General features: G+C 37.9%; 1 protein-coding gene across 1 annotated transcript in view; it reads right to left on the reverse strand.

The window, feature by feature from the left end:
- Positions 1-324: 324 nt before the first annotated feature.
- Positions 325-24,077, reverse strand: part of RRM1 (ribonucleotide reductase catalytic subunit M1) — a 40,633-nt gene continuing 16,880 nt past the window's right edge. The window contains exons 6-19 of the mRNA XM_055423525.2: positions 23,994-24,033; positions 23,585-23,747; positions 19,012-19,153; positions 17,133-17,216; positions 15,883-16,044; positions 15,439-15,518; positions 12,799-13,000; positions 9,934-10,083; positions 9,511-9,732; positions 7,716-7,792; positions 5,056-5,191; positions 3,901-3,996; positions 2,639-2,827; positions 325-948 (exon numbers count right to left, since the gene is read on the reverse strand). Of these exons, the coding sequence (XP_055279500.1) occupies positions 763-948; positions 2,639-2,827; positions 3,901-3,996; positions 5,056-5,191; positions 7,716-7,792; positions 9,511-9,732; positions 9,934-10,083; positions 12,799-13,000; positions 15,439-15,518; positions 15,883-16,044; positions 17,133-17,216; positions 19,012-19,153; positions 23,585-23,747; positions 23,994-24,033 (1,929 nt within the window). The 3' untranslated portion in view covers positions 325-762. The remainder of the gene's footprint in view (positions 949-2,638; positions 2,828-3,900; positions 3,997-5,055; positions 5,192-7,715; positions 7,793-9,510; positions 9,733-9,933; positions 10,084-12,798; positions 13,001-15,438; positions 15,519-15,882; positions 16,045-17,132; positions 17,217-19,011; positions 19,154-23,584; positions 23,748-23,993; positions 24,034-24,077) is intronic.

Raw genomic sequence — 24,077 nt, forward strand, 5'->3', positions numbered from 1 at the left:
TAGGAGAAGGGGATTGGGAATTCATTGTTTTATATATAAACTTTCTGTTTGGGATGATGAAAAAGTTCTGGAAGTAGTGGTGATGGCTGTACTTTGTATATATACTTAATGTAACTAAACTGTATAATTTAAAATGGGTAAAATGGTAACATTTAGTTATGCTTATTTTACCAGTTTTTTAAAAAGAGGAAAAAGGCACATATTAAAATCAGAATTCTACATGGTATCTAAGTAATTTGTCTTAATTTTTTTCCCTGAACTCTCAAAGAACAAAAAATGCTTTTACAAATTTGACCTTTGGAAGAAAATAAGTGACAAAATTAGTCTCACACAGTCATTTAGAAATGTTTATTATCTTTATTTCTGAATGACCTATTAAGACCTTACCCAGATAAAGGCCCCATCAGCACTTCTCACAGGCTATGACTCATTTTGCTTCTATGCACACACCAGTTTCCTTACCAAAACTGAAGTCACCAGAAAAGGGGTACCAGATGGGTGATAAAAACCCTACTTAATCACTCCCTATTTGCAAAATGACTTCTTTTGCATTCCTAAAAAATCTACTTTGAGTCCCAATATATCAATTTAAAAAAATCATTACTTTCACACTTATATAGAAACAGTACTTTAAACCAATTGATCTTTTTGCTGCAAAAAGTCCAGCAAAGCCTTACCACTTCAAGCAAACCTACTGCACCTATCTATGCTCAAGAAGTAGCTTGGCTACTGAAGAAGTGCGGGTCTCTTCTAGGCCCTTCCTCAGGACCCACACATCAGACATTCATCTCTGTTCTCCAAAGAGCACACCATGGCTGCTGTGTTCCTCTCCTTCTCTTCTTCTTTCGATACCTTCTCCTTATCTTTCAGCTTTTCTTTATTCAGAGTGAACTGGATTGGATTAGCAGCTGGTCTTGTCCTTAAATAATACATCCCAGTCTTCAAACCCTAAAAGAGAAGTAAGTACAACTAATTAGGAGAAGCTGTGAGAACATTAAACATTCAAGACCAGTGTTTAAAATACATTTCCATAGACCAGATCAAACTGCTTTCTAAATTTGGAATTATATCTCCTCTAGGACACACTGGAGAAGGAAATGGCAACCCACTCCAGTGTTCTTGCCTGGAAAATCCCAGGGACAGGGGAGCCTGGTGGGCTTCCGTCTATGGGGTCACACAGAGTCGGACACGACTGAAGTGACTTAGCAGCAGCAGCAGGAAGCCCCAGCTGTTTTTTAATTTGGGCTTCCCTGGTGGCTCAGATGGTAAAGAATCCGCCTGCAATGTGGGAGACCTGGGTTCGATCCCTGGGTCGGGAAGATCCCCTGGAGAAGGGAAAGGCTACCCACTCCAGTATTCTTGCCTGGAGAATTCCATGGACAAAGAAGCCTGCTGGGCTGCAGTGCATGGGGTCGCAAAGAGTCGGACATGACTGAGTGACTAGGCATGGCACATACATAGCACAAGAAGCCTTCTCAAAACCGCTGAGAGAGAGAGAAGGAGATAAGATAGTACACGCTATCCTTTTCACCACTAAAACAAGCTTATCTCTTTCAAAATGTCAAATATTTTTGTTCTCTAGTCTTTTTTTTTGTTTGTTTATGTGTAAGACTTCCAAGTGTACCTAAGAAAATATGTCTGCTTTAGATTATAACTATTTAGAGGTCTAGACCATTTCTCTGTATAAGAAGAGATGACGACTATTTCATGGACAAGAACCATCACCTTTTATTCAGTACCCCCAGTCCTGGAATACAATATAAGTTCAATAAAAGTTTGTTAAATAAAAGGATAAAATTATAATCCTATATAAATACGTAGAATATCGTTAGGGAACAAGAATACATTATAGGGACTTCCCTGATGGTTCAGTGGTTAAGAATCTGCCTCACAATGCAGGAGACACGGGTTTGACCCCGGTTAGGGAACTAAGATCCTACATGCTGCACAGCAACTAAGCCTGGCACCACAACTACTGAGCCCTCACACTCCAGAGTCCAAGCACTATAACTAGAGGGTCTGCGTGCCCCAAAAAAGAACCTGCATGCCACAACTAAGACCCCATGCAAGTCAAATAAATAAATATTCTTTTTTTAAAAAAAGAATACATTATAGACTCACAGGTCTTTATAGTTGGCAGTGACTAGCTAAATGATTGGCTTTTATCCTGTTTTAAAGCTGGGAAACAATGGATATTTTTGAATAGTAGGTTGATGTATAGTTTTATTTTAGGAATAGTAGCAGGACACTACCTGACCTAGAGTAAAGATACCAGAAGCAAAGAGATCAGGTAAGAACTTAAGAATAAAGGTGATGGTGGTGATGGAATAGAAAGAAAGGCATTCAAGAAACAGTACAAAGGAGCAACCAACAGCACACACGGTGAATGACTACATGGGAAGTAAAGGAAGGATCACAGATAACTCCTATGAGGGTTCAAGCTTCGAATAAAATAATCCCACCCAAAATAAGAAAATTCAAAGTGAGAACTTAATCTAGTATAAACCCATGCATTAGTTTTAACATATTGGACTTCAAGTGAAAGAACTTCCAGGTGGCAATATTTAATAGGTAGCTAGAATATAAAACTCTGTTCCAATTCTAAAACATTCCAAGTAGGTTGACTTCCTCCACCAACCTGTTTCCAGCCGTAGAAGTGCATACTAGTGAGTTTGCCATAGTTAGGCTCAGCAATATGTATGTTCAAAGACTGGCTTTGATCAATGAAAGCGCCTCTCTCGGCAGCCATCTTGAGTACAGTTTTCTGAGAGATTTCCCACACAGTCTTATAAAGCTGCTTCAGGTCATCAGGAATTTCTGGTATGCTCTGAAGAAGGTAAAGCAGATGCTATTGTACTCTGGTTGAAGAAAGCAGTATAATTAATAGAACAATGACCCCAGGGTCTGGCCGTGATTCTACTTCCAGTCAGATCTGATCCTAGCCATTCCATTTAATACAGTATGATCCTTACCAAGTTTCCTAAGACTACTCACATCCAGCTTACAAAGTCCAATAAAATCCCATCTAACCAACAAAATATCAATCTGGTGGTAGTTATGTAAGATTCATTTTTAATTGGTTAATGGCCAAAACATTCACTGTTTTAGAGGCACTTATTAAAGGAAGGACAGATCAAAGCTAAGCAATAAATGACCTTTGAGTTTTGCAGAAAATACAAAAACTCAGGGCTGTAATTCACAGAAACATGACCCAAGGAAGCAATGAGACAAAAACCCTTTAAATATGGTAGGACTCCACAAACTCCACTCGAAGTCAATAGAAATAAGGCTTTCTTATTTCTTAGGTGTACGGTTAGCGTGCTTCAAAACATAGACTGGCTAATGCTACCGTTTCCATCAGCAAATACATAAGTGTTACAGGAATCTTTATCCGTGTTGCTGAGCAGACCAATATCTAATAAGTGGCCTCTATCTACAAATAAATGCTTCTTGATTCTCAATTGCAAATATTTTATTGTTAAACACTATTTGTGGCTCTGTCTTTTGAACTATCAGTCTTCAATCTCCATCAAACTTTTCAATTAAGTTTGACTCTAATTTCAGGCTTTATATCACTGGTCTCCAAACTCTGATGAACTCTGGAATTATCTAGAGAGTCTTTAAAAAATACTGATGCCTGAACTCTCATTCCCTGACATTTAATTGGTATGGGAACAACCTAAGCTTCAGCTTTAATAGCTCTTTGATGTATTCTAATGTGCAGAGAAGTTGGGAACCATTGCTTTATAGTGCTGCACAAACAACAGAGGGTAAGGCCTAGATATATGACCAGAGTGAACAGCCATTCTTTCTCTGTATTGCCTGGGATAATCAAGAAGGTACCAATGTTCAACTTAGCTCTAGAAGAGCACACTTTTTTTTTTTTTGGTCATTTTGTACCTGGATGGAGCCATTGCATGCAATAATCTGATTTTTCATCTCTTCATTCCACAAGCCCCGCTCAGTAAGATCTTTCAGTAAGTGAGGATTTACAATCTGAAAGGAAAAGGAGAAAAAATGTGAAGGAATAAACAACAGCAGGGCCTGAAGAGGATTACAGACTTGTTTAAGATTAGATTGCTTGGTAAATTCTATTTTTTATGAAACTGAGTGACATATCCCATCACATGAAAGCTATATTCCTCTAAAATCCTGATACCTGTTATTCAAAACATAACATAAGGTACTTGCAAAAGTGAAAGGAGCTAACTGCCTAAGCTGGGTATGTAGAATGATTCTTTTCTTGTTTTAAGTACGGACACAATAAATACTTGAGAAAATTATAAATGTACCCAACCCAAACCTTACAGAAATTTACTTCAGAATATTTGTAAATTCACAAATAAATATCTTTTAAATTAGTGGTTCTCAACCTGCACATGAGAATTACTTGCGAACCTCAAAAAAAAAAAAAAAACGCACTGGTCCTTCCCATCAGAAATTCTAATTTGTAACCAAGGCTGAGAACCACTATCTTAAAAGATACCTCTATACATCTGGAGTGTCATCAACTTAAGCATCTGAGGCGACAGTATATGTGTTATAGTTTAGCACAGGTAGTACCGTGTAGTATATGACACATACTACATGATTAAAGACTGGTTACACATTTCAGTTCAGTTCAGTCACTCAGTCGTGTCCGACTCTTAGCGACCCCATGAACCACAGCACGCCAGACCTCCCTGTTCATCACTAACTACCGGAGTTCACTCAAACTCATGTCCACCGAATCAGTGATGCCATCCAGCCACCTCATTCTCTGTTGTCCCCGCCTCTTCCTACCCCCAATTGCTCCCAGCATCAGAGTCTTTTCCATGAACTCTAATATCAACAAGTTGCTTTCATACTCAACCTTCAATCCTTCATTCTTTTGACAGATATTTATAAAATGTCTATTATATGCTGAAATAACATAAATAATATTAGAGATGACAGCTCACTTTATCAAAACTCTGCCCCTATTCTAAAATAGAGGGGCATCCTAAATATGAGTAGCATTTACTCCTAACATCAGGCTAAAAGACTTTCCCGTAGGTCTGGTTGTAATCTTCTCACCTGAAATTCTCCTGACAAGACTCTGCGAGTGTAGATGTTACTGGTATAAGGTTCAATTGACTCATTATTTCCCAATATCTGAGCAGTTGAAGCAGTAGGCATCGGGGCAATAAGTAAACTGTTTCTTATACCATACCTGAAGAAAAGGAGATTATTAGATGCTGGTCCTTATGCTACTGTCTGTCAGGAAGACAGCTACTTTAATCATCGTAGTAAACCAGTTGCCGTAATACCATACACGCACTACACTCACATGCTGACATTTGCATTTAACCCCTACAGGGATGCAACTCTACAGTATGCCCCTCTCCTAAATGAATGACTGATTACTAAGCAGAATTAGCACAACTTTTACTGCTGACAACCTTTATCATGCCATGACTTATGCCACTTAGGAATCACAGCACTTGAAACACCATCTTGCCCAAGGAAACACTCAAATGGCTGTTGGGAGAGTCCCCACCTGTTTCAGGTACACTCATTTAACCCTCACTCTTTTCTAAGAGACTATGTGATCACGGTGCTAGGCTCTTTAAGGAAACTTAGATGTGAAAGTGATAAGACCCAAACATCTATCACCACAACTCTTCATTATACTGAATAGGATAATGAATAGAGAAAATGACACTCAAAGTATAATATTCCTGACTTCCTCTATCACCTAAAGTTCCTATAATAATGCTAATACCTTTTGACTCTATTCAATGCCAAAGAGAGTACTTAAAAATGTAGTATCTGAGCTCTGAAAATCTTCAAACTGTGCTAAGCACATCTTTCAAAGCTTAACCTAGGGACTTCCCTGGTGGTCCAGTGGTTAAGAATCTGTCTTCCAATGCAGGAGATGTGTGTTTGATCTCTGGTTGAGAAACTAAGATCCTACATGCCTCAGGGCAGCTAAGCCCACGTGCCTCAATGAAGAACCAGCACAGTCAAAATAAATTAACAATAATAGTACTAATAAAATAGTAATAATAAAAACCTCAGCTGAAGAGATACCTATGCTAAAACATCTTTCCTGACCAGGCAGACAACACTAAGTAAAACTGTCAAATACAAGTACTTGTACTGCAAATATTTTTTATGACCTGTACCTTTACGTACATTTTCTTTGTATACATGTCTTACCTTACTTAGTTTCTCAAGCACAAAGAGCTTGCCTTTGCTACATACCTCTAGATTCATACAGTACTTAGCACAGAGCCTCATATCCTAATGGAGTGTGTACAACTGAAATTTAAACTTCTCTGTGTCACTTTCCAGTTGTGAGGCACCAAGTAAACCACCAACTAGCTCCATGTCTTTACTCCCTCAGTAAAGTGGACAGTGGTTTCCTGTCCACAGACAGGAAAATGTTTTGAAAAGTCACATACATCCAAACTTATGGAATCATCTGTAATCACTAAAAACATTACGTAGATTTGCATGTACTAAAAGAGAAAGATCTCCAAAATAAATCACTAAATAAAAAGTCTCAGAATGTGTCAAGTTTGATCACATCTGCAAACGAACTGAAAAAGGTCTAGAAAAATATATACCATTCATGCTGGTGATCGCTGAGAAAATAAACAAGTTGGTTTTTTGTTTGTTTTGTAGGACAAGTGGTTGGCAGAAAAGGTAAAAAAAAAGGGCTTTTAGTTTTTATTTTATTTCTGTACTTGAACTTTATTAACAATGAATGTGTATTTATGTTGACATTTTTATTTTAATTTTGAAACTTTAAAATGTTATACATAAAAGACATTTAAACTACAGTATTTTGAGAAAAAAACAAAGTAAAAAACAGAGTTCAGGGGCATTTTTGTAAAAACTGAATTTGCATGTAAATACACACATATATATACAAACCCAGAAGAAAGTCTGAGGATGACAGACAAAAAAATACAAACAGGTTTTTTAGGGGGAGGTGGTATTGGGATAATTTTCATTTTACTCCCTTTTCACTTGTATGTGTTTCTAAATTGTTTAACATATGTTATTTGAGCAATGAAACAATCTGAAGGTAAACAGGTATTTTTAAAGAGCATTTTAAAGCTACTGCTTCTTTCTGCAAACATTAAACACTATGTATATTCATTAACCTGGACATGTCAGACGGTCATGATAGAAAGCAAAAGCAACTTGTTTCATTATTGACTCAGCAAAACATTCTGCCTGCACTCAAATTTCTTATGTTTAACTGAAAAGGCCTACGGAGTCAATTTTTACATTTTTCTTTCCAACAGTTTAATATATTAAACCCTCCAAAAGCTCTTTAAATTCCCTAATGTACTCCTATGATAATCAATTCAGTGAAAGCCATTTATGTGCCCAATGTAATTAAGCAATAAATAAAAGTGGAAAACACTTAAAAAGCAATGACACTTGGAAATATGAATGCCTAATGAGAAAAAGAATTACCTGTTCTGACTAATTAAGCCCCTAAAACAAGATCAACTAATAATACCTACCAGGTATTACAATGCTTTCATTGCAGGTGACTGTACATACATTGTCCTAGGAAGTATTTTCACAATAACAGTTCTATAGATAGGTCCTTTTAGTCCCATTTAAAAGAGAAAAAGATGAATTTCAGAAGCTAAAATAACATACCTAAGTTTGAAAGAGCCAGGATGAAAACCTGAACACTCCTCACTTCAAAGCTACTTTACATCTCTACTTACTTTGCAATCTTCTCCTTAAGAAGGTTCCAGTCCCACAGGTCTGTAGGAGTAACATTCCACATATCATACTGAAGGATCTAAGGAACAAACAACCCAAATTGATGATACAATGATCATCTGAAACTATGACAACAACCAAGCAAATAACTAACTGCCATGTCCCCATATCCCACCAAATGCTGTCTTGTAAGGAGTATAGGGCCCAGAGATTTTCCTAGACAAATTGCTATATAGTCATATTGATTCAAGGCAGGCTGATTAAGGCTTACCTCTTCCCCTTATCCCTGCTGAGTCCTCTCAGAAGACCCATATCATCTCTACAAACCAGGAAATTTTAACAAATGAAAGCGTGTTGCTGAAATGTATTCTCTTTTTGTACAATAAAAGAATTACTCTACCCTCTACCTTCATCTTTCTTTACAGCCTTGATCTATCCTATCTCTAAATATTATCTACTTAGTTAATTAACACCGATTTTCAAACAATGTAGAGTTCCTAAATATCAGTAGGAACTGTGAGAACTAAATCCAACATCTTATTTTACAGGGAAGAGAATCATCCTACTGGGGACAAAGGCAGTGGTATGGCAGAATGCTAGGACAGCACTCAGGTTCCCACCTCCTGGGGAATAGGCCCTCATACTCTCCTCCTCTTCAGTATATACAGGACCTGGAAACACGATGGATTTCACTCACACAATTGTGACAAATGTGAAGGGTTTCTGCAGATGCAATTAAGGTTGAGAATCAGTTTAATTTTTTAGCAAAAAGGGAGATTATCCTGGGTGGCCCTGACCTGAGAAATGAAAATGCCCAAAATGGTGACTGGACTGGGCTCTTCTTAAAATGAGGGACTCTCCCTCCTACTGGCTTTGAAGAAGCAAGATGCCACGAGCTCTAGAACTGCAAGGAAATGAACAACCAGGTGAGCATGGAGGAGGACTGTGCCTGAGATGAGACCACAGCCTCTACTGACATCTTGACTTTGAGAGACCCAGAGATTAAGCTAACCCAAGTCTGCACTCCTGACCCATGGAAATTGATACTGAATGTATGTTGCTTTAATCTGCTAAATTTAGTTATAGAAAACTAATACCTGGGAGTTCCCTGGTGATCTAGTAGTTAAGATTCAGTGTTTTCACTACTGTGGGCTCAGGATCCCTGGTCAGGGAACTAAGATCCTGCAAGCCATGCATGGCACCGCTTCCTTCTCCACCCATCCAAAAAGAAAACAAAACACTAACTCAGCATTCTTCCTACATCTTTCAAAAATAATTAGTTTTAAATAAAAGAGATTAAAGTAGAATATACTTTTTACTCCAGAGAACAAAAAAACTATATTAGCTTCAGATGTCTGGTGTAACAAATTACAACTTTAGTGGCTTAAAATAACAAAAATTTATTCTCTTGCAGTCGTGGAGGCTGGAAGCCCAAACTCAGTATGTTGGGAAGGCCCCCTCCCTCCCCAGGCTCTAGAGGAGAGTCTGTTCTTTGCCGCTCCCAGCTTCGAGTGGCTTCAATTCTCCTGGGCTGTGGCTACATCTCTCCAACCTCTGCCTCTATGGTTGGGTTGCTCCTTCTTTGTATCTCTTGTAAGGACAACTGTCACTGGATTTAGGGCCCACCTGGATAACCCAGGATAAGCTCCTCAATTACATCTGCAAAGACCCTTTTTAAACCAAATAATTTAACAGTCAGAGGTTCCAGACATTAGGATGTGAACATATTTTTGAGTGCTACCATTAAGCCTACTACAGGAACTCACAAGCAAAGAGAAATTTCATCCGTATACTTACTCCTTTGCTGACTGGAGAGCCCTCATAGGTTTCATATGGGCCATACTCCTTGGCTAGGTCACAGCTGGCTTCCAAGGCTCCATAATAAATGGTTTCAAAGATCTGCTTATTCAATAACTGGGCCTCTGGACTCTCAAAAGGGTACCTCATCAGAATAAAAGCATCTGCCAGACCTTGTACCCCAATTCCAATGGGGCGATGGCGTTTATTCGACAAGCTTGCCTTTGTGCCAACAGATTTAGAAAAGAAAGAGATGACATTAATGAACAGTAAAACCAACACTCTGTACCAAACGACATACACTCTCTATCTCAGTTTTCTCAAACCATTCCAATGATAACCATTTACATGATGACTAGAAGACTATGATAAACTCCTTCCACCTTGGATTTCAATTATTACCAATAAGCAGAGAAATCATACCTCTGGGACAGGGTAGTAGTTAATATCAATAATTTTATTCAAGTTTCGGACAATGACTTTGGTGACTTCAGCCAGCTTTGTAAAGTCATATGTGTGTTCTGATGTGACATACATATTCAGGGCCAGGGAAGCCAAGTTACAGACTGCAACCTAGAATTTGAAGAAAAAGGGTCAAGAATCACATGATTTTTATTTCAATGACACTACCCTGTAAACCTCTAACACTTATTGACATTAAAGTTTTAGTTTCTATCTTTAACTGCTTCCTCTTCCCCATTCACCTGTTCATTTCTAAATCCAACTACCTGTTCACATGTGTGAACTCTTACATGCACCAGTGAAACAGGTTAAGATGCGGGAAGAACCATATGCTCCATAGTACCAGGCTCCATTACCAGATGTATGTCACACTGTGCTGTAACTTTCTATGTATGTCAGTAGATGTGCACTGTCTAATACAACAGCCACTAAATAAAAACTACATGAAACTTAAAATTGTTTCTTAATTGCACTAGTTATATTTCAAGTACTCAGTAGCCACCCAACACAGAACATTTCTATCACTGTAAAAAGATTCCAAATTACACATGTCTACCTCATCCTCATTGAGACTCCAACAGCCCATAACAACGGCTCCAAGTTTGAATTTTAAAAAAGCTCTTTAGGTGACTCTTACTACACTAAGTGGTGAGCTTTTTCAGGTTAGCAAGCATATCTTTTTTATCCTTACATTTTCAGGACTAGCACCACCACACCTGGCATATATCAAATGCTTAATAATACTGAATGAATATACTTCCTTCACCATTTTGATTATGACTATCCCAATCCAAACTCCCAACTCCTCTCATCTAGACTCCCTCATGCCCTTCATACCTAATCAATTCTACATATGGTGACAAAGTACCCATTTTTAAAACATAGCTCAAATCACATAAGCCTGATAAATGCAAGGGAGAAAAATAAGGCAGGAAATTGGGGCTAAGGATGGAAGGAGTGCCATTTTTAAATAGAGTCATCAAGGGAGACACCACTGAAAATGTGATATATGAAGAAAGAACTGAAGAAGTTAGAAAGCAAGTCACATGGCTCTCTAGGGAAAAGAGCATTTTACCACTCAAAACTCCTGCAGCAGGAGTATGCTTGATATGTTCGAGAAATGGCAGTGAAACTAGTAGGGTTGGAGCACAGTGAGCAAGGGGAAAAATAAGAACAGATGAGGTGGAATACTCAGTTGTGTACCATCTCACAGGGCATTATAAGGACAGAAATGAGGTAATGATACATCCTACAGCATGGACAACTGACACAAAAGGTCCAATATTACATGATTCCATTCATACGGAATGCCCACAATAGACAAATCCAGACATAAAATATATCAGTGTTGCCCGGCGCTGGGTGAAGAGGGGAACAGAGAGTGAATGCTAACAGGTACAAGGTTTCTTTCTGGGGTGATGACAATGTTCTAGAATTAGTTATAAGTGATAGTTGTACAATCTTATGAATATACTAATAAAAAATCATGGAATTGTATCCTTTAGAAGAGTGAAATTTATGGTACGTGACTTATATCTCAATTTTTAAAAAATGAACAAACTCTGTATGGGTTGGAAAGTCAAAGATAAGTACTGTGCAGAGAATGGTATGATCTGATTTTTTGTTTTTAAAAAAGGCCATTTTATTCTCTGTAACACAGTCTATCTTATATAACAATTTAAGTATATGTCAATTTCCTCCAACTGAATTGTAAGTTTCTAGAGGGCAGAGACTGAGCCACATTCATTTATATCTCAGAGTACCTAGTCCAGTATCTTACACATGCCTGGTGGTCAGTTCAGTTCAGTTCAGTTCAGTCATTCAGTCGCGTCCGACTCTCCGCGACCCCATGAATCACAGCACGCCAAGCCTCCCTGTCCATCACCAACTCCCGGAGTTCACTCAAACTGCAAGCTCAGTAGTATGTTTCACTCACTTACCATTTTCTTTGACTTTTCATCTGTCATGTTTTTAGGTCCTAGAATTCAGGATCTGTTCCTTCCTCCTCATTTTCATAGCTTACATCCAATATCCACATAGTCTGTCACCTGACTAACGCAACAATCTCTATAAAATAACTTCCAACTGCTTCTCACACTAAGCCATTCTATAATCAGAATCAAGAGCTATCCTTCCCATCGTAGCAATGCTATTTTCCTTTCAGAAATCTACAAGGGCTTTCAAATATGCCAGCTTTCACATACTTTCTCTCTTCCCTCAACCACAGCCATCCCTCTATACACCAAACTTTAATGTATCTGCTCCATCACAATAAACTTACATTCCACTCACTGCACAAAACCTATCCCTGTCTCTGATCTGTCATACCGGCAGGTCTTCCCAAATAGAAAGCTTTTTCATAAACTTCTTTTTTAAAATAACCAAATCTATATCCCATTTCCAGCCTTGCCTCTTCTGTGAATGGCCTTAAAGATTTGAGATGAGAATTCTGTCTCGCATTCACTGTAAGGACTCTCATGCTTCCATACTTTAAATTGAATGCACACTCTAACACGTTACTGTGTTTGTCCTAACTCTAACCTAAATAATTATGTATTGCTATTTTTCTCAAGAAAAGATTACAACAATGTGTGTGTGAGAAAAAGTCGACAATCTTTTCTATATGGCTCAGACTAAAAGATTTTTAAGGGCACACATCACACCGTTTCCTTCCTTTATAATCTATTTCAGTGCCCTTCTGCTTACAGCAAGCTATGAACACTCCCTTCACTCAACTCAAGGGAAATCAAGCGAGAGATTCACAAACAATTCACAAACTCCTCAGATTCTTCTCTCAGTACCTGAGGCAGAAGTTTTTCTACCTACCTCATCTTTGCTGGTATACTCCACTATTTCTGTGCATAGGTTGCTGCATTTGATGGTTCCCAAGTTCTGCTGGTTGCTCTTCCGATTACAGGAATCTTTGTAGAGCATGTACGGGGTACCTGTCTCTGTCTGAGACTCAATGATGGCATACCAAAGCTGCTGAGCTTTTATAACTTTGCGGACACGACCTTCTTTCTCATACCTGAAAGGCAAAGCTAGTATTATTTTAATATTCCCTAAAAAAATCTTTATTGCAGACAACATGAAGAGAAACACCAAAATATAAAATATTGAAAACTCTTAAATTTTTACTAAGTTTTGCTAAGGGAAAAAAATTAGGAATATGATACACATTTTACTATGGCTAAAGCCAGACCCACTAAATCAGTAATACCTTCCATAATAAAAAGGAACAAAGACTGAAGTGGTTAAATAGTGCCATCGTGCTACAGCAGTACTCTGGTGCTATTACTGAATGAACTTTTGACACCTGCATCCCAGTTGCTCTCAATTCCTGTGTACAATACAAAAGCATAACTTGCTTTAGCAAATGTACTTTATAACAAAGCAAATTAATAACCCTGCTAAATAACTCTGCATTAATTTTTCAGAAGATCTATTAAAATATGATTTAACTTGAACACCTGTTTACATGTCCCAAAGATTTTTGTTCTGTTTTTTAATAATTATCTTTTCCTATATTAAAAAAGAAATATTTCCAGGGACCACCTGTTCTGCTCTTACACAGAAAGGGCTAATTTCCAATATTCAATTATCAGGGTGCTGGGATGCGGGTGGAAGGAGAGGCAGGTTGGGAAGAGGGAGGGTGCTTAACAACAGACTGGGACAAGCCAATGTGTAACTGGGGCCCTCCAAAACATCCAAAACAGAAAAGGGGGGGTGCCTGTCAGAGACAGAACCAGTGGTGTCCCAAGGGTTGTCACACTTCTGTTCACCCTGTGTCTAACGCTCTGGAGTGATCTGTCCTTTCAGACACCTCTGTGAGGTTCCAACGTCAGGATCCATCCTTTCCTCACAGTCCCAGCACATTCAACTCACAACCCAGTTTTTAAGGAGCAGCCCCTCCCCAAGTAAGAGGAAAGCTGGAGGTCCTTCCTGAGAGGAGGGTATTCTGGGGATGAGCCACTTCTGGGGTCCCCTTTCAGTCCTAACCAGGCGGTAAATGTGGTGCTGGGCACCCCGCTCACTAGTGAAAGCGGTGCAGAGCAGCAGTTTCTAGGTGTCTCTGATTGTCACCACCCAGAGGATGGTGAAGTTCTCCAGGATGCTGTTCATCACATGGCGCTCCAGCAGCTGCCGCAGCTCATGCAGAAAATTCACCAGGTGCTTGCACATGGGTGAGTGCAACATGTGGTACACAAACCTCCCATCCTCCAGCAGGGCATGTTCCGTCTCCACCTTCTCCACCACCTGCTTGCCAAAGGAGTACACCTTGAAGGAACAGGCGAGGGACATGTGGTCCAGGCTCTTATACTGGCTGCTCTCTCCACAGAAGCCACTGCTGCCGCCGGCGGCCCCACCTCCTCACCACTTGGGCCCTAGGTCAGGTCCACCCAGAACCTGACCAGGAAGAAAGTGTGGGTGGTCCCACAGTCATACAGCTCCTATAGCCCCTCTTTTTTCAGGGAATTTGTCATAGATCTATCAGACGTCTACACTCTCGAGGCAGGGTTGGGGCAGCGCAGGCTGATGTGTACAAACAGGTGCTGTGACCAAAGCAGTGCCCAGAGCCCAAGCCTACCAGACTGGGGTGATGTGGCAGGTGGGGGCAAAGCAAGGGGTGAGAAGGCTTGGGAAGCCTGAGGACTGGTGGGACCCAGTCTGGCCTACAGGGAAGGTGCTGAGATGAGCGAGGCAAAGGACACAGTAGTCATTATCTGGAAAGCCTTGTCCTTGGAAATCTGGTCCACATTCAGCGCCTTGAGCATTAACTGGATTTCCCCAGATTTCCCTTGGGCCAAAGCCTGGACATGACTAGAGACTGTTTGCGAGTTTAGGTCTTCCATGTTCTTAGTTTGATGTTGCAGACAATCAGTTTATCACAACCATACAACTTGACTCCATTGAATAGGATTTTCCGCTGGCTACAGGGTAGGTAAGTGGCCGTGGCCCTCTGGAAGCTCTGCTCGATGTCTGTACTCCAGACACCCTCTGCGTCTGTCAGGGCCCTCATCGCCCCCCACCCCCTCACTGCCCTCCTCCCTTCCTTCCGTACTTCCTGTCCAGCCACTGCCATTGGGGGTGTTCCCCTACCTGGGCATCCTGGCCAGGGGGCTGGGGGTAGGTTTGTCATGAGTAATATTTTTGGCCACGCCACACAGCATGCTGGATCTTAGTTCCCCAACTGGGGATCAAATCTGTGGCCCCTGCAGTGGTAGAGTCGAGTCTTAACCACTGGACACCCAGGGAAGTCCCTCCAAAGTTTTAAGAAAGACAAACCAAAATTTTGGTGAAAATTCAGGAAGAAAACATACTAAAACAAAATTACTTCACATTTTCTTCTAGATGCTTCTGAAGAATCCTAGAAACTGGCGAATGATTGACATAGTTTTGAAATTTACATCCTATAAATAAAAGAAACAAGGTTAAAACATTACTACTTTTGTATTTTTACCATACCTTTCATATAACTTCTCAAATTCTTCTCCCCAGACCTCATCCAGACCAGGACACTCATTTGGACACATCAAAGACCAGTCCTGCAAAGGGAAGAAGAGTACCAACCATAAGAAACTTCAAATAACCAATAATACATGGTCCATTATGAATACTGCAAGGGAGAGAGGGTGGCCACCATAGACTGTCTTAAAATTCTGCTTCAGAAATAATAATTAGGCTCAAGTCCAAGCATCTAGTTTTGTCTATTTGTTCATGACTCCTCAAGCATTAGAGCATCTGCTTTAGAAAATAAAAATCCAAGAAGGCGAGAAGGGCATCTCTTGGCTCAGCATGCCTTGCTGTTGCAAAACATAAAGGTAGATTCTTCAAAGCATGATTTAAGATGACTGAGGAGAAAACTCATATGAATCAAGTTGTTATTACTAACAAGTACCTATCTCTCACCTGATTAGTCTCCACTCGCTTCATGAAGAGATCTGGAATCCAAAGGGCAAAGAAAAGGTCCCTGGCACGCTGCTCTTCCTTTCCTGTGTTCTTCTTTAAATCAAGGAACTCAAAGATGTCTAAATGCCAAGGTTCCAGGTAAATAGCAAATGCCCCAGGTCGCTATGGGTAAATAAATCATCATTCTTTTCAGAATCAGAATGAAATAAAGGAACTTCTTATTTTCCAAAGCACTTCAATAATATCTTCTTGGATCTTCACTACAATTAATGAATTACATGAGGTAATACAAATAAAAGTACTATAAAGATATAAAGTAGTAGTATTTTTCTTACAATCCTAGGTGTAAAAAAGAACAATTAACACAAAGAAAATATAGAACAAGAAAGACTAAATAATTTATCCAAAGTGACACAGTGAACTAGAGATGAAACTTCCTCTTCAGCTGTCATGCAGCTCACTTTACACTCTGTGACGTGTATGTAAAGCCCAAAAAATTGCTTTAACTTTGATAATAAGTTGTGCTTTTATTAAAGATCACAAAAAGGTGGTATGTCTTATCAAGGTCCTCACAGATTCCATTAGATAGGCTAGATGGCTGCAAAGTATCCTACTGATAACATTGGAAAAATGACCCAATACTCTCTATTTTCCCTCTATAAAACAGGCCAAGTTTTTCTTTTTTTTCTTTTTTTTAATAAAAACCAGAAAACATATTACAACCCTTTTTCAAGGTTAGGTATCAATATGTGCTTAATCGCTCAGATGTGTCCAACTCTTTGCGACCCCATGGACTATAGCCTGCCAGACTCCTACGTCTATGGGGATTCTCCAGGCAAGAATGCTGGAGTGGGTTGCCATGCCCTCCTCCAAGGTATCAATATGAGTCACTACTTTAGAAATTCTTTGCAAATAAACTGTCTTGTAAGAAAGCTGACTAGATCATTGGCTGCCCGGAGCCAAGGATAAAGTATGTAAATGTAGGAATGATGGATGATTAATACAAAGGTACACAAGGAAACATATTGGTGTGGATATGTTCTATGGCTTGAATGGTGTGATAACACAAGTATATAATCATCAAACTGTATACTTCAAGTGTCTATACTTTAAAATAAGTAAAAATTATACACATTAAATTGATCATAAAAGTGGAAAAAAAGAGTTGTTAGAAACATACACAGTGAGCTATCTTAGCTTATATGAGATTTTCAGTTCTGATTTCTAGGACTTTCAATCACAAAGCATACCTTGTTTCCACCTTGATCCACATATCGAGCTGTGTTGTTATATACTCTCAGCATCGGTACAAGACCATTGGAATTGCCATTAGTCTGAAAAAGAAACAGGATAAAGGCATCTGGAGGAGCAAGTGGGGGTCAGCAAAGAAAAGAAGATGGCTCAACAGCAGGCAAATTACTCTCTCCCAGTCTAGCTTCATCTGCTCATCTCTACCTCTGCTTTGAAGACATAATGCCCAACATAAAACTGTAGAATAAATTACAAATATGTCCAACATTATTTCATGGCATCTCTAGCTTACGATGAGAAATAACAACTATAAGTCAAACGAATCCAAAATCAGGATAGTTGAATTTAAACCCCCATACTTTCAAAAGGTCATCATATAATGAAATACTTTGGGTAGAGTAAAAACCCTACTACAGTATATTTTTCCCAAAAGAATTCAAGGCGATTTATAGTAAGAATTATATGCAGTGGATAAATCAAGACAATAAGGCAAATGGAGATTCTCCAATAAATAAATTCTAGAATGAAGATGAGATACCTATCAAATTTTAAAAATAATCATTCTAACCCAAGGCAAGCCTTTAAGCAGCCTAGAAAGATAATGAACACCACATAACAGAATGTTTTTCTTCTGGACTCTCTTTCCATAGGGTGAGATATTTTCTTCACCTTATAGAGGAGGAAACAAACTCAGAGAAGTAAATTAACTTGTACTAGGCCACACTACTAGTAATTAGTAGAGACAGGATTTAAATCCACGTCTTACTCAAAATCATTACTTTTCTTTTGTTTTTTAAATTGAAGTATGGCTGATTTACAATATTGTTATTAGTTTCAGGTATACAGCATAGTGATTCAGTATTTTATACTGAATGTGATTTCAGCGTATTATACTCCATTATACGTTATTATTGGAGAAGGAAATGGCAACCCACTCCAGTGTTCTTGCCTGGAGAATCCCAGGGACGGGGGAGCCTGGTGGGCTTCCGTCTAAGGGGTCACACAGAGTCGGACACGACTGAAGTGACTCAGCAGCAGCATACGTTATTATAATATAATGGGTATGATTCCCTATTCTATACAGTAGATCCTTGCTGCTTAAATATTTTATATATAGTAGTTTATATATCAGTTAATGCCATATCCCTAATTTGTCACTCCCTGCTTCCCTGACCATTTGGTAACCACAAGTCTGTCTTCTTTATTTGTGAGTCTGTTTCTGTCGTGCATACACATCCATTTGCATTATTTTTAAGATTTCACCCAAAACCATGATCTTGACTCCTAGTGAATAGTGAACAAAAAGAACTGAAATTTACCTCATAAAGTATTAATGATTAAGCTTGAATCCTGGCTCTATCACATATTAAATGACGAATCTCTGGAAGTAATTTAACTTTGTAAGCTTCAGCTTCCTCATTTGTAAAATGAAGACAACAGTGGCTATACTCACAAAGTTACTGTAAGGAGTAAAGTTTACTGTGTTTGTAATATCTATCTATCTCAAAAGGTTGTAGTAATTCACATAAAACTTTTACAACATTTAGCATATAGTAAGCAATGAATAATAAAAGCTATTAATATTATTATTATTGCTAAAGTAAATCAGAATTCCAAAATCTGAGCTAAAAAGGACCCTGCTGCTGCTGCTAAGTCGCTTCAGTCGTGTCCGACTCTGTGCTCTAGAGTCCATCTAATCAACCTCTAATAAGATAGAAGTAGTGAAATCACTCATTCTAAGTTGCACAGCCAGTTAGTAACTAACAGAGATCCAGTTCTCCCACGCTCCCACAAATGCCCTCTCAACCACAACCCTGGCTGTTTATGGACTTGAATCCCTCTAACCCACATATTTTTAGTCACACAACAGAAGCTTACCCCAGCAATGTAGCTGCCAGTAGCTCGAATACAACTCACAGCAACACCAATTCCGCCAGCGGACTTGGAAATCAATGCACACTGCTTTAGAGTGTCATAAATGCCTTCAATGCTATCATCTTTCATACTCAAAAGGAAACAGCTACAGGGGGAAAAAGTCACAACTCAGCAAGGAAATGAAGGAGAGTCAAAAAACAACTATGTAATTCAAAGAGAGTAAGTTAGGCAAATAAACGATCTAAAACTTACAAATTTTTTTTAGAAGGGAAAAAAATTTTTTTTAGATGTTTTTAGAAGGAAAAAGAACCAAAACCTTCACTGGATATGACACAATAAAACATATCAGCATACATTGTTTTAAAATCACCTTGCCATCTACCCTAGATGCTGAGCCTACATGAAAGTCTTAGGGATAGGTAAAAATATTAGCTTACCTATTCACCAGATTACAAATATGCCATTATAACATTTTCTGATGTAAATTCCTAAGCATACTTAACATCTTTTCAAGCCAAGAAAAATTAAACATTTATGAAAAAAAAAACCCATCAATCCAATAATGAACCAAATTTGACACAACCATTAAAATTTAGCTCCCTTATAGTCTTTTTGAAGACAATCCTTCTACCTGTGATTTGGATCTCATCCTCCTACTCCAGGACCCTTATTCTACCAATGATTCCTTTTACCAACTTTAATATTCATCCAAACAAATAGACTTTATCTTTCGACTTTTTGTACTGAATATTCAGACATTCAGAAATAATAGAGAATTTATAACATATACTTTGTACTTACCATCTGCCTCAAGAAATTTGATACTATAAATATAACCTAATATATATATATATATATATAAAACAAATGTATGCTGTTTCCATGCTTTCTACGTTCCTTTAGTATTTACATATGTTCCACATTTTAAAACAATTTCTGGTTTCATATTATCACTGTGCAACCCACTTTTATTTAACTCAGTATTGTTTTAGAGAGTCATTCCTACTGATACATATAGGACTAGTTTATTTTCATTGCTGTAAGGTATTCCATTGTATGAATATACCAATATATTTGTCCATTTGCCTGCTGGTGGACATTCAGATTATTTCCAACTTGTTTGCTATTCTAAACAATGCTCCTGTGGAAGTTTTTTAACATATCTCCTTGTGTTTATGTCTAAGGATTGTCTATAGGGTGTAAACCTAGGAAAGGAATTTCTGAGTCAAAAGATATGCACGTGTTCCACTTTACTAAAGATTCTCCAAAGTGAATGGGTAAGGATACTCTATCAATCAATACATGAACATGCCCACATGCTTACCAATACTTAGTTCATCAGCCTTTTAACTTGTATCAATCTGTTGGGTATGAAATATCTCATTATGATGTTAACTTTCACTTTCTTAATTAAAAGCAAAGTTTATCATCATCTCACATGTTTATCAGCCAATCAGTTTCTTCTACAAATTAGCCCATGTTTCTATTTGGTTTTGTGTCTTTTTCTTATAATCTTTCAACAGTTAACATACATTGCAAGTTTCCTCTCACAGTCTGAAACCTTTTTCACTGTATTTGGTTTGCCAAAGTTTAAAATTTTAATGTAGTCTATTTTTCCTTTATGTTGTTTGCTTATTATATCTATTTTAAGAAACCTTTCACTCCTCTGAGGTCATATATATTTTATCAAGATGTAGGTTGAGAATTATGATGTCTGCAACTCACAGTCAAATGACTTAGCCAACAATATTTTTGTTTTTAAAGACAAAAATAAAAAAGGCATGTATATGACAAAATATCAGTAATTTTTATTTTTTTATTTTTTAGTAATTTTTAAAATCTAAGCATAAGTGGGTGTATGAATGGAGTTCACTCCTTTTCTCCACATTTTTCTGAATGTTTGAAATTCCTATTAAAAAAATGGGGAGGAAAATATAGGAAAATATTTATTTTCTCTACATATTCTTCTAAAAGATTTTACTTTCATATTTATATTTTTCTCTTGAATTTATTTCTGTATGTGACAAGAAGAAAGGAAATCTAATTATACATTTCCCTTTAGGATAACTGATTTTCCTAGCACTGTTTTATGCAATGACATCTGTTATTCATCAAGTTTTCATATAATCCACAAAGTAGAGTATTTACTCTAGGATAGATAAACAAAGCTTTATAGTAGTCTTGAATCTAGCAGGACTTTTTCTTCAAAAGTATCTTGCTATTTATATTAATTTCCTATGGCTGCCCTAACAAGTGCCACTAACTTGGTGGCTTAAAATAGAAATTAATTCTCTTACAGTTTAGGAGGTAAGAAGTTCAGCATCCATTTCACTGGGCCAAAAACAAGAACATTCCTCCAGAGGCTCTAGTGGAGAACATTCCTAGAGGAGCCACCTTCTGGGCTCCTCTGCTTACAGCAACCTCACTCCAATTTCTGTCTCTATCTACACATTGCCTTCTTTTCTTCTGTATGTCTTATATTTCCCTTAGCCTCTGTCTTATAAGAATATTTTTTATTAGATTCAGGGCCCATCTGAATAATTTGGGATAATCTCTCTATGTCAAGATCTTTCTTGGAGGCGGAAAATGACAACCCACTCCAATATTCTTGCCTGGAAAATACCATGGACAGAGAAGCTTGGTGGACCACAGTCCATGGATTTGCAAAAGAGTCAGAAACAACTGACTAAATAACAACGTGGATTTGTCAGTTTCTGTTATGTGGATACTCTAAGAAGCTAAATAATTAAAAGCATTATTGTGATTTAAAAAAAAAAATCTTTCTTAATCATACCTGAAAGACTATTTTTCCTTATAAGGTAACATTTATAAATTTCAGGGATTAGGATCTGGTGTATTTGAGCAGCACTAGATTATTCTTAGCCATTTGCTTCTCCATATACATTTTAGAATCAGCATGTTGAAATTCTGACTGGAATTACACTGAATCTGTAGATTAACTTGGGAAAAACTGACATTGTTATAATATTAAATCCATTTATGAATATCTGATCACTCAATTTGTTTTATAATATCCTTCAATTACATTTTAGAATTTTTTCCTTAAAAGCCTTACACACCTTTCATTAGATTTATTCCTGAGTACCTTCCAGTATTATACATTTTAAATTTTAAATCTTTTTTTGGTTTTGTTTTTTAGTTGCTATGTCCAACTCTTTTGCAACCCCATGGACTGTAGCCCACCAGGCTCCTCTGTCCATGGGATTACACAGGCAAGAACACTAGAATGGGCTGCCACATCCTTCTTCAGGATATCTTCCCAATACAGGGACTGAACCCACGTCCTCTGCATTGGCAGGTGAATTCTTCACCACTGAGTCACCAGGGAAGCTCCTTAAATCTTCTAACAGCTAAAGTACAAAAATTCAATTAATTTATGTTGAATTTATATCCATATATTCTACTGAAGGGGTTCCCTGGTGTCTCAGATGGTAAAGAATATGCCTGTAATGTGGGAGACCCAGGTTTGATCCCTGGGTCAGGAAGATCCCCTGGAGAAGGGAATGGCTACCCACTCCAATATTCTTGCCTGGAGAATTCCATGGACAGAAGAGCCTGGCAGGCCATAGTCCACGGGGTTGCAAAGAGTCGGACACAACTGAGCAATTAACATACACACACACACACACACATTCTGCTGAAATCCTTTTACATCTAATAACTTGTCTGTAGATGCTCTTGAGGAATCATTAGTTTCATTCCCTCATTTCCAACCATTTTTTTTCTTATCTTGCAATTACAATGCTGGCTCAGGCCTCCACTACAATGCTAAAAACAGAGGTCCAACAGACCTAAGTTTTTAGTGGATATCTTTTACCAAAGAAAGGAAGTTATTTTCTACATCTATTTTGCTATTTTTTTAATGAAAGTACTAAATGATATAAAATGTCAGGTCAATGAATTACATTAAGCACTTTCTGATGTGAGCATATCCTTGAATTCCTGGGATAGCCCAACTTGCTTAGGGTGTATTAGCTTTTTCAATTTTTAATAAATGAATGGATTCTGTTCCGGTGTTTCCTTTCTCAGAAAATGACACCAAAATAAATCCTGTTACTTTACCAGTAAACTCAGGAACCACTCTTGACTCATATTCAAATCACCAATCCTATCAATTTTACCTCCCAAATCTCTTGAAATCAGTCTACTTCTCTCAATCTCTACTTTCACCTCCCTAACCCAAAACACCATACTCTCATACAGACTCCTATTAGAATCCTCTAATTATTATCAGAAAATACTTTATTGAAATATAATTCACAAAGCATACAATTTCCCATTTAAAGTGTACAACTGATGGGTTTTAGTACATTTACAGAGTTGTACAACCATCACCAGAAACAAGCTTAAAATCTCACTACTGGCATTTGTCTCTCGTCAATTCGTTTACAACAATGCAATAAGAGAGTTTTTTAGAAACTAAATCTCATTTAATGATTAAATGTTTATCAAATTAATTTTTATGTGATGAACTGTCTAGTTTCTTCAGGTGAAGGTTTATTACCCTAGTCAAAAGCGTTTTAGAATGTTAAAAGTGCCTATAGATGACACATACCTAGAAAGTTGTGGGCGGTTGGTGCCAGCATTGAAGAGAGTGGGAGAGGCATGGGTAAACCACTTCTCAGAAAGAAGGTTGTATGTTTCAATAGCAGCATCAATATCTTCTTTGTGAATCCCCACAGATACCCTCATCAACATGTGTTGTGGTCTTTCAGCCACTAAAAACAAGAGAAATTTTTCACATGAAAACTAGGCTGAGATATGTACTTGAGTCTAAAAAAAGGAACAACAAAAGACAATTTAAAAAAATTTATACCAATAAGCAGCAAGATTATTCATAAACTAAACCTAAAGTTTAAAGTTTACTTAAGAGTTTAAATAGAAATGTTAAGACAAATAGCTTAAAGTTCTATTTTCAATATAATGAACAGAAAATATAACACACAAACACATTCATGTCTCACCCTTCCCATTGATCTTCAACAAATAGGACCGCTCCAGTGTCTAGAAAAAGCAAAACAACCGAAAAACTTCCAGAGCATAGTTTT

This window comes from Moschus berezovskii, chromosome 14, assembly GCF_049115385.1.
Source record: "Moschus berezovskii isolate FMDL1 chromosome 14, NW_MosBer_1.0, whole genome shotgun sequence".
NCBI lineage: Eukaryota > Metazoa > Chordata > Mammalia > Artiodactyla > Moschidae > Moschus > Moschus berezovskii.